This window comes from Euleptes europaea, chromosome 15 (genome assembly GCF_029931775.1).
Source record: "Euleptes europaea isolate rEulEur1 chromosome 15, rEulEur1.hap1, whole genome shotgun sequence".
NCBI lineage: Eukaryota > Metazoa > Chordata > Lepidosauria > Squamata > Sphaerodactylidae > Euleptes > Euleptes europaea.
Window position 1 is genome coordinate 13,809,019 of NC_079326.1, and position 18,694 is coordinate 13,827,712.

General features: G+C 44.1%; 1 protein-coding gene across 1 annotated transcript in view; it reads right to left on the reverse strand.

Annotated features, from left to right (window-relative positions):
* SLC12A8 (solute carrier family 12 member 8) overlaps positions 1–15,460 on the reverse strand; it is an 82,343-nt gene extending 66,883 nt beyond the window's left edge. The window contains exons 1-4 of the mRNA XM_056861376.1: positions 15,341–15,460; positions 9,282–9,428; positions 3,539–3,730; positions 1,489–1,720 (exon numbers count right to left, since the gene is read on the reverse strand). Coding sequence (XP_056717354.1) covers positions 1,489–1,720; positions 3,539–3,730; positions 9,282–9,428; positions 15,341–15,460 — 691 coding nt within the window. The remainder of the gene's footprint in view (positions 1–1,488; positions 1,721–3,538; positions 3,731–9,281; positions 9,429–15,340) is intronic.
* Between the last annotated feature and the right edge of the window lie 3,234 nt (positions 15,461–18,694).

Sequence of the window (18,694 nt, forward strand, 5' to 3'; positions counted from 1 at the left end):
AGGACTTGACATAAAATCTCCTTCATAACCCGCTGGATGGCACAGTGTAGATGTAAGGGTGGCAGATAAGTGAGCTCCCTTTGCTGCCATCACTGCCACAGAGTAGGCACAATAATGTGCTCTCACCTGTTTTCAACTGCATTTGCTTCAAGTTTTCCCACCTTGTGCTCTGTCAGTCCAACTCAAGCTCCTCATCATCCAAAGCTCTCAATAAAAGAAAGGCCATTCTGGACTCCATGGAAGGAGAGAGGGTGCTCAGGAGCAATCATGTCCATAGCCCCGATCAACTCTGCATTCTGCAGGTCAAACAGGGCTACAACAGGGTCACTACCCTTGCTGGCTGGAAAATCCCAAAGAAACATCAGGACCCCCCTGTGGATCCATCAACCTCCAGGACAGACCATCCTAATTGTCCCCCCACCCTGGCAGATGTTCCAAGTGTCTGTGAGTCTAAATCTCACCACATAATGGTCGGTCCATGACAAGAAAAGAATGGAAAATTCCCCCATTATCAAACCATGTACCTTATCCTCTGATAAAACCAAATCAAGCATATGACCTGCTGTATATGTAAGTACCAGAATGTTCCTATCTCAGCATCTCAGGTTCCTACCTCAAAGTGATGCTTTGAGGACAAAATGTAGGACAGGAGAGAATCATATATACTATTCTGAACTCCTTAGAGAAATAGTGGAGTAAAAATACACTAAATAAATAAATAAATAAATCCACCCTCAAGACAAGGCAGTGAAATGCCTTAAATATAACTTATAAGTTACTTGTTAATAGTGGCATACAGAAATATAAGCAGTAATAAGGAGATACAGCTCAAACTAACAGTTATGATGCCCTGACCTGGATGGCCAAGGCTAGCCTGATCTTGTCAGATCTCAGAAGCTAAGCAGGGTTGGCCCTGATTAGTAATTGGATGGGAGACCACCAAGGAATACCAGACCAGGCTACACAGAGGCAGGCAATGTCCAACCACCTCTGAATGCCTCTTGCCTTGAAAACCTTACGGGACTGCCATAAATTGGCTGCAACTTGACGGCACTTTCCCCCACCACAACAGTTATGGTGGCAAATCCTTCTTGTTGCACAATTCTTTTCTCTAGGTACTCTTGTTCCAGCCAGAGGCCAGCTGGGAAGAAAAAAATATTTGGAATTAACTGTCGAGGGGAGAAGTAGAAATTGGGTTGCATACTAGGGTGCCAGCACCAACTCTGCTGGTACTGCTTTAGATGTAATTGATATGGATTTCCCAACATCACATGTACTTGGGCCTAAAACATTACAGCATATAATCGATGTTAACAGGTGATTCAGACATGTTAGTGCTGTAACTGGATGTATATGGCGTGGCAAGTATTTGTATTCTATACATTCTTCTTGTCTTTGAAACTCAGAAAGCAGTGCAACAGGGAAATACTGTGGTCCTTGTAAATACAACAGTGATTATCAATCTGGAGAAATCAATACACATTTTACCTGGATCTAGATGGGTGAAAGATCCAATGACAAAATCCAGTGTGGAAACAGCCAGTAGAAATAGTAGCAGCAGCTGGAGACGGATTATCCATTTCACACCAGCAAGGTTAATTCCAAGCAAGCCTAGAAGGACAGCAAGTGAGATGCCCCTCACTGCCCAAATGTTACTGAGACTCAGAAGGTCAGAGATAGATTCGGCAAATCCAGTAATGTACATAGCACCTGCAACACACTAAAAGATAGATCTATTTCAGTGAAACTACTATGAGAAACCATAAACTGAAAATCTGGAAAGCCCAGCAGATATATTTATTTTAAATATTATTTCAGTTTTTATAACCCTTCACATGGATCAAAAACCTTTTCTTCAAAGTGGCTTTAAAAAAAGGTCCATCAGTAAAAACAACAATTTGATAAAACAGCCTCCATGACTCATAGCTTTCATTTATTTTAAACAACAACACAGCAGTACTAACTACTTAGCAAGAAGTAAAATACCTCCCAACCCAGTTAAACAGATGTTTCCCTTATCCTCAGAATGCTGTTGGAACAAAAAACAATCTCTGATTTCCCAAATGCGTGGTCAGAGCATGTTGATGCATTTCTTTGAAAAGGAAGAGTTAAAGAACAGGTCCCACCACTGAAAAAGATTCTAACCCTAAAAATGCTTATTTTGAAAAAAGAGACACCATTTCAGGAGCAGAAGAAAAGTAAAGGTATTTTGTTGGAGATTCTCATTAAGATATTTACAGGTCTGTTTTTTTATATTTGATTATTTTTAATGGTAAAAGGATAGGAGCCTTGTGGCGCAGAGTGGTAAGCTGCAGTACTGCAGTTCAAGCTCTGCTCATGACCTGAGTTCAATCCCAACAGTAGTTGGTTTCATGTAGCCGGCTCAAGGTTGACTCAGCCTTCCATCCTTCCGAGGTCGGTAGAATGAGGACCCAGCTTGCTGGGGGGAAAGGGAAGATGACTGGGGAAGGTACTGGCAAACCACCCCGTAAACAAAGTCTGCCTGGTAACATCACCCCATGGGTCAGGAATGACCCGGTGCTTGGACAGTGGACCTTTATCTTTTTAAAAAAGGACAGGATAGTGGCATACATAATAACCTAGTATCAGTGTGTTCAAAAGTCCCAATACCTAACTGCAATAACAAGGAAACTGAATCTAGGACTGCAGTTCATATGCAACATAGTTTTGAGTTATGGTGCTGAAATAGTCCTGATCCACACTGTAGCCCCAGATATGGTTGCAATTCTTGTTGAAAAATTCTGTGACACTACTGATCACCCACTTGTAATCATATGGATGGGTCCATGGAATGAGCATGAAGTTACGTTTTCCAACATAAATAGCATATGTGCCAGCCTTGTGGAACCCAAATCAACAGCCTTACCAGTGGTGAACACATATTATTGTTGAACATACAATATCCTCCTCCATGGGCAAGGGAAAGAGGAAAGCCAGTTGGCAGTGATATGACAATGTTTCAGAGACATTTATGACCCTGGCCCATAACCTCTTTGAAAAGCTTTGTACTTGTTCTCTGCAAGAACTAGTCATCAGGATTATGTCTGAAGCTATGATCCTAGAATTACAACCCACTTAAACAAATGAGAAGGGCACCTTTTGCTACTAATGATGGCCAGTCCTGGTGAATACTACTGTAGTTTCCATTGCATAACCCAACGACCTTTTCATAATGTCATAGCTATACACCTTCTATACACTCAAGAAGATTATATTAACATATAGCAAATGCTGCATGTCTTAGACCAGTGGTTCCCAAAGTGGGCAGTACCACCCCCTGGGGAACGGTTGGATTACCTAGGGGGGCACTAAGAGGCAAGGGAGCAGCAGGGGAGCACTAGAGGTGGGCCCCTTCAACTGTGTTGTTGGATAGGATAGGGGGCACTGGGGTTGAGTTTGAGGAACCAAGGGGACAGTGGCACGAAAAGTTTGGGAACCACTGTCTTAGACAAAATTTGGAGAAGCAACCGGAAACTTGTATAAGTGATTTTTTCCCCCAAGAAGAGAATATTCCTACCTGGCCAAAAATATAAAGAAGGCCAACAGTCCCTCCAACTTGACCTCCAAGGATGGTAGAAATCATTGAGTAGACGCCTCCACTTCCAATGCTGCACCTTTCACAGACCCCAATGCCAGACAAGACAGTTATCAAGGCCACCAAGATGACAAAGGACACCAAAAACATGCCCATCAGGATGCCAGTGTTTCCCTGAAAAAAAATGGGGAGGGGGAAAGTGATTGAAGTCTAACTGGAACCTTATGCAGGACTGACAGTGTCCTCCTAAGCAGACCTAGAAAGGTGTAACTTGGCTTAGGTGTAACTTGCACTTCTACAAGCAGATCATCAGATGATTATTTGATGGAAGATACAAGTGGCCCATCTTCGCCTCTCATCTGTATTACCACATCACCATCAGATTTCACATGTTTGGGTGTGTGACAATGAATATTTCATAATGTGCACTGAATTTAGAATTGTCATATTTGGCAGTAGCATTTTATATATTATACCTACGTAAACTACAAAATTTGGTGGTTAAACATGCCTAATTTGTAGTTCATATTTCAAAAAGATTTCGAACAACATGCTACTCTGACCAAGCAGAACTGGCTCCTTTTTTTCTGCTTACCTGTTTGACACAAAGAACACACAAAGTTGCCTTCAATTGAGTCATACCATAGTAAGTATACTATAGGGTTGCCAGGTGTGTCCCACCTCCAGCAGGGGATGGGGGGTAGGATTGCCAGATCCAGGCTGGGAACCTTCTGGAGATTTGGGGATGGAGCTTGGGGAGGACAGGGACCTCAGTGGGGTACAATGCCATAGAGACCATCTTCCAAAGCATCAGTTTTCTCCAGGGGTACTGATCTTTGTAGTCTGGAGATGAGCTGTAATTCCAGGGGATGCCCAGGTCCCACTTGGAGGTTGGCATCACTAGCATACTATGATTGGCAGCAGTTCTTCAGCATCTCAGGAAGAGGTCTTTCATCTCATTTACTACCTGATCCTTTAAACTGTGGATGCCAACGACTGAACCTGAGATTCTCTGCACGCAAAGCAGATGCTCTACCACGGGGATCATCATTGCCCAGTCACAAGATATAATGGTGATAGGAATGCAGTTGAAAAAACGTATAAGCTTAGGGCTGCTTTACACAGTACAGTTACTTCACTCTTGAATTCTCCTGCAAATCACACCCATGTCTAAAAAAGAATCATGGGAGTGCCAGTTATGCCTAACTTTCTCAGAAAGACACAGGTAGGTCCCACAAGACTGAGAGTGGCTGAGCAGTAGCCACTCCTTTCCATATCTATAAAGAGCTACTCCCATGACAGTATTTTATAACACAGAAGAAAGCATAATATGAAAAACTATGTTTCCACAGCTTTTGGTATATACAAGCTCTCATCAGGAGGCTTCAAGTGTTATCAGCATGCAGATGCTAAATAAAAAAGTGACCTCTTAAGCCCTTCCTCTGAGCTTTCGAGAGCCCCGTTGAGAACTAACTCCAGTATTTTGCTTCCTTCAACCCATCTTCAAAGCATTCTGTGTGTTACTGTTATCCTACAGGCGTGGTGTTTCTTCCTCTGCTGATTGTCAAGGAGCAGCACTAGCTTTTAGGATTTTCTTTTTCTTTTCTTTTTTTTTGCTTACTAATTGTTGTTTTGTGTGAGACTTTCATGTGGTTACTCTCCATCTGTCACTATTTCCAAGTGGCGCCCACTGTTTGAAAAATACAAGGTATTTAGTTTATGCAAAACTGGCAACGCTTTTGTTTTGTTTTTAATGCAAATGGTCAGCTCAGTTTAAAATGAAGAACTGACAGTGCAGTCCTAAGCAGAGAGACACGGCCATTGACTTTAGTGGACTCAGAAAGATGTAACTCTGATTAAGACTGCAAAATGAGAACTATTGCTTCCCTTTTTAAAACAGTTATTTAGGAAGAGAACAGGAGAGTGAAGGTTTGTGTGCTAGCAGATACATGCATGCTGAGTCCTGGCTCCAATACTCCTTGATCGGATGCAAGTGTCTTCTAAGCCAGCAGGACATCAAACCAAAACAGCATTTCATCAAAAGAATAATATTCCGGATACATACCAGTTAGTTACAAGGGAGACAGAAAAAGAGAACAAGTGCACTAAGTAGAGGAAGGAATAGCTTTCTAGTTTTGAAAAGAAATAAAAGAACTTAAATGCCAACCTGATAATATTTGATACAGCTTTTGTGACAAAGGAAAAGGGAGACTGCTTAAACTGTAGGGCAGATGGCAAAGAAGCTGTAGAAGTAATGGGGAAGGGTTGGTACTCAAGTCACGGAGCAGATGTTTTGCATGCAGAAGATTCCAGGTTCAGTCTCCTGGCATTTCTACTTAAAAGGATTGCAGGTAGCAGGCGCTGAAAAATCTTTCTCTCACTGGGCCAGTCACACACTCTTAGCCTAACTCTTAGGGTTGTTGTGAGGATAAAATGAAGGAGAGGAAAATGATGGAAGCTGCTTTGGGTCTGAGAAGAAAGGCAGGGTATAAATAAAGTAAATAAATAAATAAAAATGAATCACAACGGATGTGAGGAACTTTATCTTCAAAATCTGTCTTGAATATTCAACTCCAGATTTAATCTTTATTCATTCAGTGGTCTTGGCCAAATTTCTCTCTCCCAGAGTTGGTGTAAGGCCAAAATGCTGTCTTTACCTGCCTGGAGGCAGAAGCAGATTGCAAATGTAGAAAATGCAGGTGATTTAGTTACAACAGCCTGTATTCTTCCACTCTACTAAGCAAAGTCCGGGGCCTTCCTCCAGCCTAAAGAGCCTTCCTCCGACTTAAGCAGCTCTTCCTCTCACAGAGGACTCCTCAGGCCTCCTTCCGCCTTATGCTTTAATTGCTGTTTTTATCTTTTTTTGAATGTGTATTTTTTTCCTGGTTTTAATTTTTTATGATGTGCTTTTGTTTGTTGTGAATGGCTTTTAATATTTGTTTTTATTATGTGTGCTTTTAACCCGCTATCTGCCTTGGTGGCCCTGACGGGGGAAGAAAGGCAAGGTATAAATTTTGTGAATAAATAAAATAAAATAGGCTGTTTGCCTTCTTTAACTGAGGCATAAAAGGAAAATGTCAGTGGATATTCTCTAGTGACTGATCTGCTGCATCTTTTGCTAAGGTCCAAAGGATCTTCACAATTACTGATTATTATTATTCATTCAATTTGTACACAACCCTCCCCGGTCACTGCCAGGGGTCAGAATGGCTTCCTAAAACAAATACACAAGTATTAACACAAGTATAAAACATATCACATTAAAACTATAAATTTATACAAAGAAGGTGCCCTAAATGTGAACAAATGAATATAATCAAGAGCATATTCCTAAACAGTGCAACAGGTGGTGAATATCCAGCTCTTATCTGAAGTATTAAGCTATCGCTTTATATTAACAATTTGTGGAAGCAAAGAAGTCTTTCTTTTCCACTATAACTGTCCCTACTTAGTGCTGTTCAGTGGAGATGTCTCAGCAGGAGAAGGCTGTTTGCTGTCAAGTGTAAAAAGTCACATATTTACATTTGTGAGCAGCGCTTAAATTAATACAGCTACTACAAGTGCCCTTTAGGTACAGCCCCTAGGAGTTTGTGGAGAAAGTATGATCATTATTGTCACTTAACTGCTCCCATCAACATAAGCATCATACTTGATTTGGAGCACCTACAGCCCATCAGGAGACCAGCTACTGAGTAGCCATTTGATCTCCACCCTCACCCAGCCAATTATATATTTAATTCACTGCAATTCTTAAATTTTATGTTCCTTCTCATCCCAATCATTTACTGTATAAAGGTAATTTTAATTCAAATCCATTTGTATCCAGTCCAGTTCCTAACTCAAACTTTATCCTCCTCCAAAATGTGTGGAATGCTTTCTTTTTCTCCAGTGGATAATTTATACTATAAAGTTTTACTGAGTAAGACAGATTCCTATTGAACTTTTGGTAGCAGGGTCAGTCTTCAAAGTTGTGAGTCTGGGCCATGCACAAATAAAGCTCTGGTCAATATATGCAACAAATGAAGAGAAGTTCAAGTGAGAGAAAACGAAACAAAGATTTTTAGTGGGGTAACAGGAGAGCTGCCCTGACCTGGATGGCCCAGGCTAGCCTGATCTCGTGAGATCTCAGAAGCTAAGCAGGGTCAGCCCTGGTTAGTATTTGGATGGGAGACCACCAAGGAATACCCAGGTTGCTGTGCAGAGGAAGGCACTGGCAAACCACCTCTGTTAGTCTCTTGCCATGAAAACCCCAAAAAGGGGGTCGCCATAAGTCGGCTGTGACTTGACGGCACTTTACACACACACAACAGGAGAGCTACTTCAGACGATATCTTTAAGTAGCACTTGAAGGAGTATGGGGGTGCGTGAGAAGGAATTTAATTATGACAACAGATTTCACTTGATTTGATCAGTTTGCCTGTAAATAATCCAAGGCATTATTTTATTTCGACATTTTTAAAGAAGCACATTAATGCAGTCATAGAAAACCACATAAATTTTAAGCACTAATTACTTGCTTGACTTGGGTGAGAAAAAGACACATTACAGTCGGATTTCTGAGCCATTGTGCTACAAATGAGTACTAGACACTGCAATCCTAAAGACTCTGAAACCATGTCTGTCCATTACAGCAACGATTCTATGTAAAAACTGTTGGGAATGTGTACAAAGAAGACAGAAATAAATGCTGTTCTTGCATAACATATGACACCCCCACCCTTCCATAGCATTGTTTGGACACAATGAGACAAATCAGAAAACTGAACAGCGTTTGCTACACTGGCGACAGTCATCACTATCACAGCCCAGAGAAGGTTGTCTGTATCGGGGTGAGATTAAGAACATAAGAAAGGCCATGCTGGATCAGACCAACGTCCATCAAGTCCAGCAGTCTATTCACACAGAGGCCAACCAGGTGCCTCTAGTAAGCCCACAAACAAGATGACTGCAGCAGCATTGTCCTGCCTGTGTTCGAAAGCACCTAATATTATAGGGATGCTTATCTGATCCTGGAGAGATTAGGTATGCATCATGACTAGTATCCATTTTGACTAGTAGCCATGAATACCCTTCTCCTCCATGACCATGTCCACTCCCCCCTTAAAGCTTTCCAAGTTGGCAGCCCCACATCCTGGGGCAGGGAGTTCCACAATTTAACTATCCATTGTGTGAAGAAATACTTCCTTTTATCAGTTTTGAATTTCTCACCCTCCAGCTTCAGCAGATGACCCCGCGTTCTAGTATTATGGTAGTGACTCCCATAAACATTATCCTAAGAGCATTTTGGCTACCAAAGGAGTAGTTATGTCAGTACAACATTACCTGCTCTATGTAGGGTAGCAGTAACAAAACTGAGGATACCCAGAGGATGCACCACTTTGAATATACAGAATGCTGTGACAACTACAAGCCACTGTGCTCTGTCACAACTATTCATATTAGGGCTGGATCCAGCTAGTCAAAATTTTCTGTTCAAATACAGGACTGTACTTTCTATCACCATAAAGGTTAAACACCACAACCTGAAGTGCAGTGTGACCAAAACAGAGAGTACAAAATGTACCACAACAAACTGCATACAACAAAAATAGTTCAAGAAAATCGGACCAGAGAGAATTTAGATAGAATAACCTTCAAGAATTTTTTTAAAAAGCAATCACACAAATCAATAAGGATGCAAGTTAGATAGCCTGCTACTTAGTCTGCAAGGATGCCTCATACTTACCACCAGCCACCCAGTTCTCAGAAAGAGAACTACTCCAAAAATGTTGATCATGCAAGAAGTAAATACTCCGTCCCATGTTCCAAACAACACTGGTTCCCAGACAAAAAGCTGTATCTTCCACCAGGGTCTGTTCTGCATTTGAGATACCTAAAAGAAAATAAACACTTCAAGTTACTTTTGCTCTTTTATTTTGCTGGGCACAGGGTCAGTTCACTACACAAACAACTGCAGATCTTGGCAAACAGAGCTGACCACTCTCCTGCCTCCCACTGGGAGCTACCTACCTGGACAGTTGTAGAGGTTATCATTAAAGCTGAATTCAAGAGCCTCATGAATAACTATCGTTCCTAAGCTGGCTGTGTGTGTGTGCGCATGCGTGCTTGCGCACACCCTTCTAATTTGAAGCCTTTAGGATTATACTGGCACAACTATTTTCTCTCTCTCTCTCTCTCTGCATATAACTGATAACTCCATAAATTATGGAGGCATAAAATAAATACTTTTATATAACATTGCTGACTTTATTGGTTCTTGTGGGTTATCCAGGCTGTGTAACCGTGGTCTTGGTATTTTCTTTCCTGACGTTTCGCCAGCAGCTGTGGCAGGCATCTTCAGAGATGCCTGAACTTTACTTACAGAATTGTCAGTTAAATGAAAATTAGATGTATTAAGTGGGAGACCCACAAGGACTTGCGAGGGTATCTCATTTTCCTCTCCCCCCACTATTTCCTCTTCCCATTCCCTACAAGTCCCCGTAGCCTCTCCTCTTTCCCTGCTTCCTTTACTCTTTCCCACCCACCAGGCAACCAACTGTTATTCACCCCCCGTCTTAAGCTTTCCCTCCTTCTTTCCCACTGGCAGCCTCTTCCTGGAAAAACTATGGCCCAGTTGCACAGTGCTGGCTGCTGAGCCAAGACCAGTTGGGGAACCTGCAAATACTTGTTAGGGGGAACACTGCATTTCCCTCCATATCTCCACATTATTTCATCTTTCCTTCCTCCTGGTAATACCTGTATCTCCACCTTTTCCTGCTTCCTTCTCTCCTTCCCACCTACCCACCCACCAACCTACTTTTTATCTGCCCTCCATCTTCAGCTATATATATTATTTCATTTATACCCCACCTTTCTCACACTGAGGACCCAAAGCAGCTTACATCATTCTCCTCTCCTCCATTTTATCCTCACAACAACCCTGTGAGTTTAGGCTGAAAATGTATAACTGCCCCAAATTCACCCACTGAGCTTCTATAGCAGAGTACTGATTCACACCTAGGTCTCCCAGATCCTAGTCTGAAATTGTAACCACTACACCACACTTTTTAAAAAATATATACTTCAAATTTCTATCCTGCCCTTCCCAGCCGAATCCGGGCTCAGGGCGGGTAACATTAAAACCATAATATAAAAGCTATAATACTTACACATTAAAACCAATAAATATAACCATACTGAACAACATAACCATAATAAAACAACAGATGGTGCTTGATTAGAATAGTAACCACTGAGAGGCTCTGCAGTCAGACATTCCCCCCAGGTTCGTAAAATGAACAGAATAGCAGAGGGGGGGGGGGAGGCCAACACTGATGACATCTGCAGCTGTCCTCAGATGTCATCAGTGTTGTAGAACTCTTTAAGGCCCTGTAGAACTCTTTAAGGTCCCACAGGGCCCTGATGTTACTGGGAAGGGAGTTCCACCAGGCTGGGAGTTCCACCAAGCCCTCGCTCTCATTGAGGACAGCCGCACACTCCTAGGGCTGGAGATCACCAACAAGTTATTATCCATGGAACGTAATGTGCTTTGGGGGGTGTACCAGGAGAGGCAGTCCCAAAGGTACAAGGATCCCAGATCATGTAAGGCTTTAAAGGCCAAACCAGCACCTTGAACCTGATCTGATACTCCAGCTGGAGCCAGTGCAGTTGGCAGAGTATTGGTTGTTTATGTTCCTGCAGCAAGGTCACCATAAAGAGTCTCGCCACGGCATCTTGTACCAGCAGGAGTTTCCAGATCAGTCTCAAGGGCAGCCCTACATAGAGCGAGTTACAGTAATCCAGCCTAGAGGTGACCGTCGCATGGATCACTGTGGCTAGATCAGGAGCACATCCATTGATGGGCTGTGCCATAAATTCCAACATCGGCGAGGTGGTGGTCTAGAAGATCATGATTGACCATGTCGAAGGCTGCTGACAGATCTAAGAGGATCAGCAGCCCCGACCCACCTTGGTCCTGCTGATGATGGAGATTGTCTGTGAGGGTGACCAGAGCCATCTCCGTCACATGGCCAGGGTGGAGGCCTGACTGAAATGGGCCCAGAGCCAATGTGTCATCCAGAAAACCGTGCAGCTGCTCAAAGACCGCTCTCTCAACTACCTTACCCAGGTACGAAAAATTCGATACCAGCCGGTAGTTGAAAGATCTCTTGGATCTAGAGATGTTTTCTTTAAGAGTGGTCGTACCACTGCCTCTTTCAAACTCCCTGGGAAGATTCCCATACCAAGGGATAGATTGACCATTTCCCCCAGGGGAGGCAGCAATACATCCATGCTAGCTTTGACCAATCAGGATGGGCACGGGTCCAAGAGGCAAGTGGTAGGCCTCACAGCTAACAGAATCCTGTCAGCATCGGCTTCTGAAAGCCAACTGAACTGGTCCAAAAATGGACCACAAGGCAGGCAAGGGCCTCTAGTTCACTTACTGTATCAAGATTGGCAGGGAGATCACAGCGGAGCGACAAGACTTTATCTGCAAAAAAGCTTGCAAATGCCTCATGGCTATGGTCAAATTTGCACCTACATTTGATTGTCCTTCTAAAGATGTAAGACACTGAATTATCCTAAACAACTGTGCCAAGCAAGAGCTAGCGGACACAATGGAGGCTGCATAATTTTCTTTCTTGGCATCCTTCACTGACATCTCATAGGCTTTCATAAATGTCCTATAAGATGTTCTTGTAGATTCGTTGCGAACCCGCCACCAAACTCACTCCAGCCGTCTAAGCTCCTGCTTCATATTCTGAAGCCCCTCAGTGTACTAAGGGGCCTGATTCCGGCAGGGGCAAAGAGGGCGGTGACGGGGGGGGGGGGGCAAGGAGCAAGCTTGACAGGGTATCTGCCAGTGTGTTAGGCGGCCGGTAGACCAGCCAGAAAGCCAAGCTCTCCTTGGCTTCCCACACTAGGCCAACACATTCATTGCCAGGTATCTCCAGATCAGAGAAAGAGAAAGCCTCCCAGATTATCAGAGTCCCCTCCCCCAGGCCAACTTCTGAGACTGGTGGAGGACCAAGAAACCTGGGGGAGTCCATTCTTTCAACTTCACCCTCTTGCACCCAGGTCTTGGTGGCTGCTGTTAATCAGTAGAAAGCAGCCAGGTCTAGTCAAGCTAGATTGGTGGCAAGTCGCCTGATGATTACTGGTAGGCCTAGCGCAGGAGTCTGCAAACTGCGGCTCCCAAGCCGCATGCGGCTCTTTGGCCCGTTGAGTGCGGCTCTCCGTACTTGGTTTGGAGCCCCTGCTCTCGCGTCAGCTCGCGCTTTTTCAGGTTTGTACAAAGGTCTGTGTTGTCTGTTCATGGCTCTAATTTCCAGACTTAATATTTCCAGACTACATGTTTTGCCATATTGAGAATTAGACACATTGATGACTACTGGCTATTCCAAACCCTAGCCCACCTATCCTTATAACTGAAAATCCTGCATGTGTGTCTGGAGGCAAGATGCTCTTCAATTATTAATTGTGTGTGAAGGCTTCAATTATTCAGTATTGAGAGAAAGGCACTCTGACCATGCTACCTGAAAGACTAACAGATTTATTGCAGCATACGCTTTCATGGCTGAGATGAACAGGTTAGGTTCCGTCTCTCCCTAAGAGCGGCCAATGAGAGCTGATGGAAAGTTGGGGAGAGACAGTTGAAAAAGAGCAGTTGGGAGTTGGCAGCTAGGGAATTGAGAGGGAAAAGAAGGGGTCTGATTGCATGATGCTGAGGCTTAAAGATCAGCTTAAAGCTAGATGACTAAGAAGAGTCAATTTTGCAACACAAGATCCAAGATGCTGGAATAGGGGAATGGTTCAAAAGTTCAATGGAAGCATAATGTTGTAATATCTTCCTTATTTTCTTCAGTGTTAGGTTCAAATCATAAATAAAATTAACTCCTTGTTTGTTTAACCCTGTGAGCTGAACACATGAAGCTGCCTTACACTGAATCAGACCCGTGGTCCATCAAGGTCAGTATTGTCTACTCAGACCAGCAGCTGTTCTCCAGGATCTCAAGGCAGGGGTCTTTCAAATCACCTACCTGCCTAGTCCCTTTAACTGGAGGTGCCGGGGATTGAACCTGGGACCTTCTGCATGCCAAGCAGATGCTCTACCACTGAGCCACAGACCCTTTGTCTCAGACAAAGAAACACACGCGCACACACACGTACCAGTGTTATGCCCTGACCTGGATGGCCCAGGCTAGCCTGATCTCGAAGCTAAGCAGGTTCAGCCCTGGTTAGTATTTGGATGGGAGACCACCAAGGAACTCCAGGGTTGCTGTGCAGAGGAAGGCACTGGCAAACCACCTCTGTTAGTCTCTTGCCATGAAAACCCCCCAAAGGGGTCGCCATAAGTCAGCTGCGACTTGACAGCACTTCACACACACACACACACATATAATGTTATAGGATATGAATAAATGGTATCAGAGAGTGAATAGAACAACGCATGAGCCCCCAACCCCAATAACTCAATGAAGTGTTTGAGTGAGAGCCTGTTATTAAAGAGGGTGGGTTACTCTGTCTGCTGATGTCTCTGTGAGTGAGAGGGAAGACCTGAAGTGTGAAATGGTCATGACTCTCTTAGAGATTTTAAAAGAGATGAGAAGGGTAGCAATGTGTGATGGCTGGACCTATGTGTAACCCAGAACCTGTGTGGGAGGGGTTGCTGAGGGTGGTAGGCACTCTGTGTGAGTGGAGAAGGGGCGTCATAATGGCTAAGGCCTGTTTCATCAGATACATGAAGTGAATCCCCAGTAAGCAGACATAACTACACCAATGAATATAAAGAAGAAAAAATGTGGCCTTGAAAAGAGCAAGAAAACCAAGAGTACGCTTTTACACATTTCTCTGCAAAACTCAGAAGTACTAGATAAGCATGATGACCATACACAGCTGTTACACTGTATCAGTTTAAGCCTTGGTTAATAGAATTAAATCTACTCTTAAATCCTAATCCGGAAATTATTTATGCTACACAATTGCTTTTTTAGTCGTTGAGGAGCCCGAGAAACTCCTTTTTTCATATATGAAAGGAGAAAAATTGTGTCGTCCATTAAAATGCATTAATTTTTGCCATGGACTTATGATCACTTGCAGTAAATGAATAAGTATTTAAAGAAATTAAAACTAAAGCAAATTATATCCCAGGAAACTGTAGGTTATTTTTTATAAACCCATGTTGAACTGTTTAGGAAATAATGATGGAGAGTTGGGTGGCAAACCCTATACCTTGACTGGAGTGACAAAATACCTTGAACCAGCCCTGGCTGGACATCATGGGCAGCACAGATGCATAAAAGCTCAAATCTGTATTGCAAGGAGAATATGTTGAGCATTAATAATGATAGATCCTGTAGTATTCTTGTCCTTAAAGCAATTTATGCAGGGGAGTGAAAATCCCAAGTAAGCTGTAACGGAGTCCTAAGTCTGCCCTAATAATGAGAAAATGAACCAGGATCTTATTTTGTTTTTAAGCTTCTAACCTCCTCTTCAGTAACTAGATTTCTTTGAGCACAAATCTGAAAACTGGTTTAGGCTAGAGGGCCCTGGCCAATGCCTCCCCAACCCTACAAACAGCAAAAAACACACATTTATTTGCCCCTGGTGATAACATTTAAAAAATCTCTAAAATTTCAGTTTTAGGATATTTTTGGAGAAATGTGAAAATGATTATGGATCAGTGTCAGAAAAGCTGCAAAATTATAATGGCTGTGGGCAACACTGTAGCCCATTTGCATTTCTGCATTTCTGCAAAAAGCCAGAAGAATTCAATGGTAAGGAAACGGGACTTTTTCAACATACCTGAGATGCCTCTTCATGAAAAAGTTCTTGCACATGTCCGTCATTCCTCAAGCTGGTGTTGCCCCTGGGAACAAATGGCCTGCCTTTCATGTTAAAGTAGTAGTTAAGGGGTGCTGCCATAATGCCAAAGTCACTGTGGACACAGCACAAGGTCAGCTGTTGTGTTCAGGTGAATTCCTACAACCCTGGGCTTGGCACAGCAGAGACTTCATCGCTTTGCTTCCCCTGATTCAATGGAAAGACAGAACAAGTTGTCATCACATTCGCAGCTACAGACGCCACAATATCACCCCTGTAAAGTATGCACAGTAGAGCAAAACTGAAGTCGTATCATAATGGAACCAGACCCACATAGAGTACCAACATAAAGATACTAAAACTCAGGTTTCCCAGTGCTAGAATCAGAACTTTAATGAGCATTTTAAAAATGAAAGTGATAGGCCCTGGGATTTGTACCTGTTCCTATGCTTCTCCCAGGATGTGCAGCTTGGTTTTTTGCAAGGTCGTCACTATGCTGCCAGGGAAAAATATTGGGAATAAAAAAGTCTTGCTGGAAAGGAAACACTGCCTCAAATCCCCAGGGGCTGGGAGCAGGGCTGTCAGAACAGAGAGATTAGGGCAGGACAGGTCATGTAATGTGTTACCATATGATGTTTGGGTTAAGTCTGGGATTTGTGAAGAGAGGGATCCTGAGGGAATCTTTGTATGAGGGCCTTGGCAGCCCTGGTTGGGAGAGTAAAGGGAAGGATAGAGGAGACAAAGTTTGCAAGACCCTCACGGTGCAGTTCTAAACAGTTACACCTTCCTAAATCCACTGAGGCCCACTGGCTTGATAGCTGTAACTCTGCTTACAATTGTATTGCTAGAGGCGTAGTAAACAGAAACAAGATTGTTCCCAGACAACTTCTGCTGTCATGTAGGTATACAAACAGGGAATCAGCAAAGACTTGGGAAGAACATAACATTTTCCTCTCCACCACTATTTCCTCTTTCCCTTCCCTGAAAGCCCCCATAGCCTCTCCTCTTTTCCTGCTTCCTCGTCTCCTTCCCACCCACCAGCCAATCTCCCTTTATCGGCCTTCCCCCTCCTATTTTCAGTTTCCCTTCCTTCCCTCCCACTGACAACCTCTCCACAGGGAAAGTCTGGCCCAGTTGAGCAGTGCTGGGCAGAACACGGTAAGCAGGGGAAAAAATGGCTTTGTAAGAGGCTATTCCCCCCGCCCCTATTTTCTGGTAGAATTCAGATGGGGAAAATGGGTATCTGTGTGTGTGTGTGTGTGTGTGTGTGTGTTAAGTGCCGCCAAGTCGCTTCCGACTCATGGCGACCCTATGAATGAAAGTCCTCCAAAATGTCCTATATTGACAGCCTTGCTCAGATCTTGCAAATTGAAGGCTGTGGCTTCCTTTATTGAGTCCATCCATCTCTTGTTGGGTCTTCCTCTGTTCCTGCTGCCCTCAACTTTTCCTAGCCTGACTGTCTTTTCCAGTGACTCTTGTCGTCTCATGACATGACCAAAATACGACAGCCTCAGTTTAGTCATTTTAGCTTCTAGGGTCAGTTCAGGCTTGATTTGATCTAGAACCCACTGATTTGTTTTTTTGGCAGTCCACAGAATCCATAACACTCTCCTCCAACACCACATTTCAAAGGAATCTATTTTCTTCCTCTCAGCTTTCTTCACTGTCCAGCTTTCACACCCATACATAGTAATAGGGAATACGGTGGCATGAATTAATCTAGTCTTGGTGGACAGTGACACATCCTTACACTTCAAAATCTTTTCTAGCTCCTTCATGGCTGCCCTTCCCAGTCTCAATCTCCTTCTGATTTCTTGGCTGCAGCCTCCCTTTTGGTGGATGGCGGAGCCAAGGAATAGAAAATCTTGAACAATTTCAATTTCCTCATTAGTAGAAAAGGGCAGGAGTCCAGTAGCACCTTAAAGACTAACAAAAATATTTTCTGGCAGGGTCTGAGCTTTCGTGAGCCACAGCTCACTTCTTCAGATACTGCTAGAATGTGAATCCATCTGTCTTTAAGTAGAGGAGAGTGAATTCAGTCGAGCATTAGTATGTAAATGTTAACAGGATGTAAATGTGAATAGCAGGCGTGATGGGATTAGGTGTGGTCTGCAGAAGAGTCTGTGATGTCCAGGGGAGAAGATGGGTGGACAGATGGATTCACATTCTAGCTGTATCTGAAGACGTGAGCTGCGGCTCCCGAAAGCTCCTACCCTGCCAGAAAATATTCGTGTTAGTCTTGAAGGTGCTACTGGACTCTTGCCCTTTTCTACTACTGGTATCTGAAGAAGTGAGCTGTGGCTCCCGAAAGCTTCTACCCTGCCAGAAAATATTTGTGTTAGTCTTGAAGGTGCTACTGGACTCTGGCCGTTTTCTACTACTGGTATCTGAAGAAGTGAGCTGTGGCTCCCGAAAGCTCAGACCCTGCCAGAAAATATTTTTGTTAGTCTTTCAGGTGCTACTGGACTCTGGCCCTTTTCTCTGAAGAAGTGAGCCGTGGCTCATGAAAGCTCATATTCTACCAGAAAATATTCTTGTTAGTCTTGAAGGTGCTACTGGACTTTTGCTCTTTTCTACTACTGGTATCTGAAGAAGTGAGCTGTGGCTCCTGAAAGCTCACACCCTGCCAGAAAATATTCTTGTTAGTCTTTAAGGTGCTACTGGACTCTTGCCCTTTTCTCTGAGGAAGTGAGCCGTGGCTCATGAAAGCTCATACTCTACCAGAAAATATTCTTGTTAGTCTTGAAGGTGCTACTGGACTTTTGCTCTTTTCTACTACTGGTATCCGAAGAAGGGAGCTGTGGCTCCCGAAAGCTCAGACCCTGCCAGAAAATATTCTTGTTAGTCTTTCAGGTGCTCCTGGACTCTGGCCCTTTTCTACTACTGCAGACAGACTAAGTCACCCACGGTGAATTAATTTCCTCATCGTCAACCTTAAAGTTGCGTAATCCTCCTGGAGCCATTGCTTTTGTTTTCTTGGTGTTGTAGAGAGCGGCCGACGCAAGGCCAACCCCCAACCCCCCCGTGCGTCTTCGCCCTGGGCGTCAGCGCCACGGCCCAGGGCTCTGGCCTCAGCCCCAGACAGGAAGGGCGGGAAAGAAAGCCCCCCGCCCCCGGCCGGCCGTGCAGACGCCCCTCTGCCCAGGGGCGGGTCTCCTCCGAGTGCTGACGAGGCTCCACCTGGAGCGGGGCCAGCCCGCCCGCCCGCGCGCCACGCCCGCGCCCCAGGAGTTTCCTGGATCCGGCAGCCACCTGCCGCGGGGCTGGGCAGGCTGCTGGCCGGAGCCTGGCCCGGAGAGCTCCAGAGGGGCCGGACAGGAGCCCAGCGGCACCCTC